A 2,288-nucleotide genomic window follows, 5' to 3' on the forward strand; every position below is an offset into this window, starting at 1 on the left:
TGAAGGCGTTACTAAGTTTATCGGCGGCTTCTAGACAGTTCTTGAGAGACCTTAAAAGTGTGGTTTTGAACTCTATATCCTCCATGTCTGTCATTTTTGTCCTGTTTCTTTGTCTCTGCATTTTTTATCCTCTCTTGGTGCACCCCCGTGTAGTCTTTGTGCGCAGTTTTGTTGTAGTTTAGCCTTGATTGTTGTAGGTAATACTGGTGGGGGGTGTGGATTTGACCTCCAAGACAACTGGCTGGGAGAATCAGCTGTGTCTGCAGTGGGAGGACTTCTGTCCTCTAGGGAGGTGCTAATCTAACCTTTGCCTGAGACTATCCAGCAAATGGCTCTGTGCCGGGCTTGGGCGGGGCGGGTCCCAGGGGATCCACAGGGCAGGTGGAGCTAGCAGTTATGGCTGTTCTCAGTCCCATCCCGGGGGCTTTGCCTCTCAGAGTCCCAACAACCGCTGCAAACCTCAGAGAGAAAGCTGCCTTTGAGTTCCGACCGAAGCTAGACAGTCCCGCTTCTCCCGTTTGAGTCTGGGTCCCTAGAGACTCGCCTGGATCTGGATCTCAGAATCTGAGATTCCCTCCCAATTGAAAAGAACAACCAAGCCCTCAGCCGCCAGCCCGCTCCACGTGCACCTCCGCACCTTAGTATATTACTTCAGCACTGTGCCTCCTCTGAGTCTCGGTATGCTTTTCTCTTTCCTCCTAGTTGTAGACCTTCCACTCAGCCAGCCTTCCTGTGGTTCTGGATGATGTCCGTTCCGTCTTTTAGTTGTATTTCTGAAGTGGTTGTTTGAGGCAGCAAACTCCGGTATTTACCTATGCCGCCATCTTGGTTTCTCCCTAAGTATCATTTCCCCCTACCCCACCCTCTGTAGCTTCTTAATGCCAAATAGAAGGAAACCCTCTATATTTGTTGTTGTATTATTAATTACTGATTCTTTTCTCTTCCCAGACATCTTACTAATTTGCTTCTGACATTAAAAGCACACTAGTGTCCTGGCCAGGTATCTCAGTTGGCTAGAGCATCATCCCAATACACTAAGGTTGCGGGTTTGATTCCTGGTCAGGCGCATAACAAGAAGCATCCAAAACAGAAAAAGAAGCATCCAGTGAATATACAAATAAGTGGAACAACAAACCGATGGCGCGCTCTCTCTCTCTCTCTCTCTCTCTCATCTCTGTCTTTCTCCCTTCCTCTCTCTAAAATCAATAATAAAAATTAAAAATAAATAAATAAATAAAAGCATACTAGCACAAGTAAATTGGTGTGAGGCTGAGGGTGTCATCACTTCTCTTTTAATATGGCCTTCTTCAGCACTACCCTGAAGAGCGACGTGTGGTTGAACGCCATGGACGGGATGCAAGCGGACCAAGAAAAGAGTGGCATGGCCCACCTTCTCAAGGGCCTGGCTATCACGATGCAAGGCGAATAGGTGATGGCCGGTCAGGGGCAAACATGATAGCCCAACATACAAGGTAAGTCGGTAATTAGTTAAAAATTTTCAGCCAGCACACAACCATATCTTTGTCCTTTCCTTAAAGGTCATGATAGCTTCTGAGAGATTGGATAGCAACACCCCTTGCCCAACTATTTCCCCATATTAACTCAGAATCTCCAGGAGATTTTATGCAGGGCAACTGATGTTAATTTTTGCATTTATATTCCTTGTGGTAAGTTAATTGATTGGCATTCTGGCATATTGATCTAGATACACGCCTGAATGTCTGTCAGAATCTGGTAGATAATGAACATTAATTTCAAGTTGGAACCATCTTATTCACTATCTGTCATTCCTAAAATTCCTAGAAAGGAAGAAGAAAACCGAAAGTCTCCTTCCTCCCTTTTCAAATAACTGTAGCAAAACTGGTGGACATTTAACCCACAGCCTGTTCATAGGCTAAGAGGCAAGCTTTATTTTCTTTTCACACCAACCCCCATAGGGTCCTTCAACAGGCAAGTCTTTGGCCTCTTCCTCTCTTATATGCTCTTCTTTCTTTCCCATTGACTGGTCTTAGAAGACATACTGGGTTGGCTTACTAACCCAAGTTTCTACTATTCTATTGGGTGCATCTACCATCAAATTTAAGTGTTTATTTCTACTTGTGCCTGCACAGCCTCATCACTCATTCTGTTCTTGGTTTTTGAAGGGCACCAATGCCTTCGTTTCTTGATAAATATAGAGTCCTTTATTATCTTAGGTCTTGGGCACTATTTCTCACTACTGCTTTTTTGTGTTTGTTTTGTTTTGTTTTTAAAATATATTTTATTGATTTTTTACAGAGAGGAAAGGA

The 2,288-nt window shown here is 44.1% G+C and overlaps 1 protein-coding gene across 3 annotated transcripts in view; it reads left to right on the forward strand.

Annotated features, from left to right (window-relative positions):
• SLTM (SAFB like transcription modulator) overlaps window positions 1-2,288 on the forward strand; it is a 66,747-nt gene that overhangs the window by 61,508 nt on the left and 2,951 nt on the right. For all 3 annotated transcript variants that reach the window (XM_015564957.1, XM_015564958.1, XM_015564959.1), the window contains exon 19: window positions 1,312-1,472. In XM_015564957.1, coding sequence (XP_015420443.1) covers window positions 1,312-1,472 — 161 coding nt within the window. The remainder of the gene's footprint in view (window positions 1-1,311; window positions 1,473-2,288) is intronic.

Source organism: Myotis davidii, unplaced genomic scaffold, assembly GCF_000327345.1.
Source record: "Myotis davidii unplaced genomic scaffold, ASM32734v1 scaffold441, whole genome shotgun sequence".
NCBI lineage: Eukaryota > Metazoa > Chordata > Mammalia > Chiroptera > Vespertilionidae > Myotis > Myotis davidii.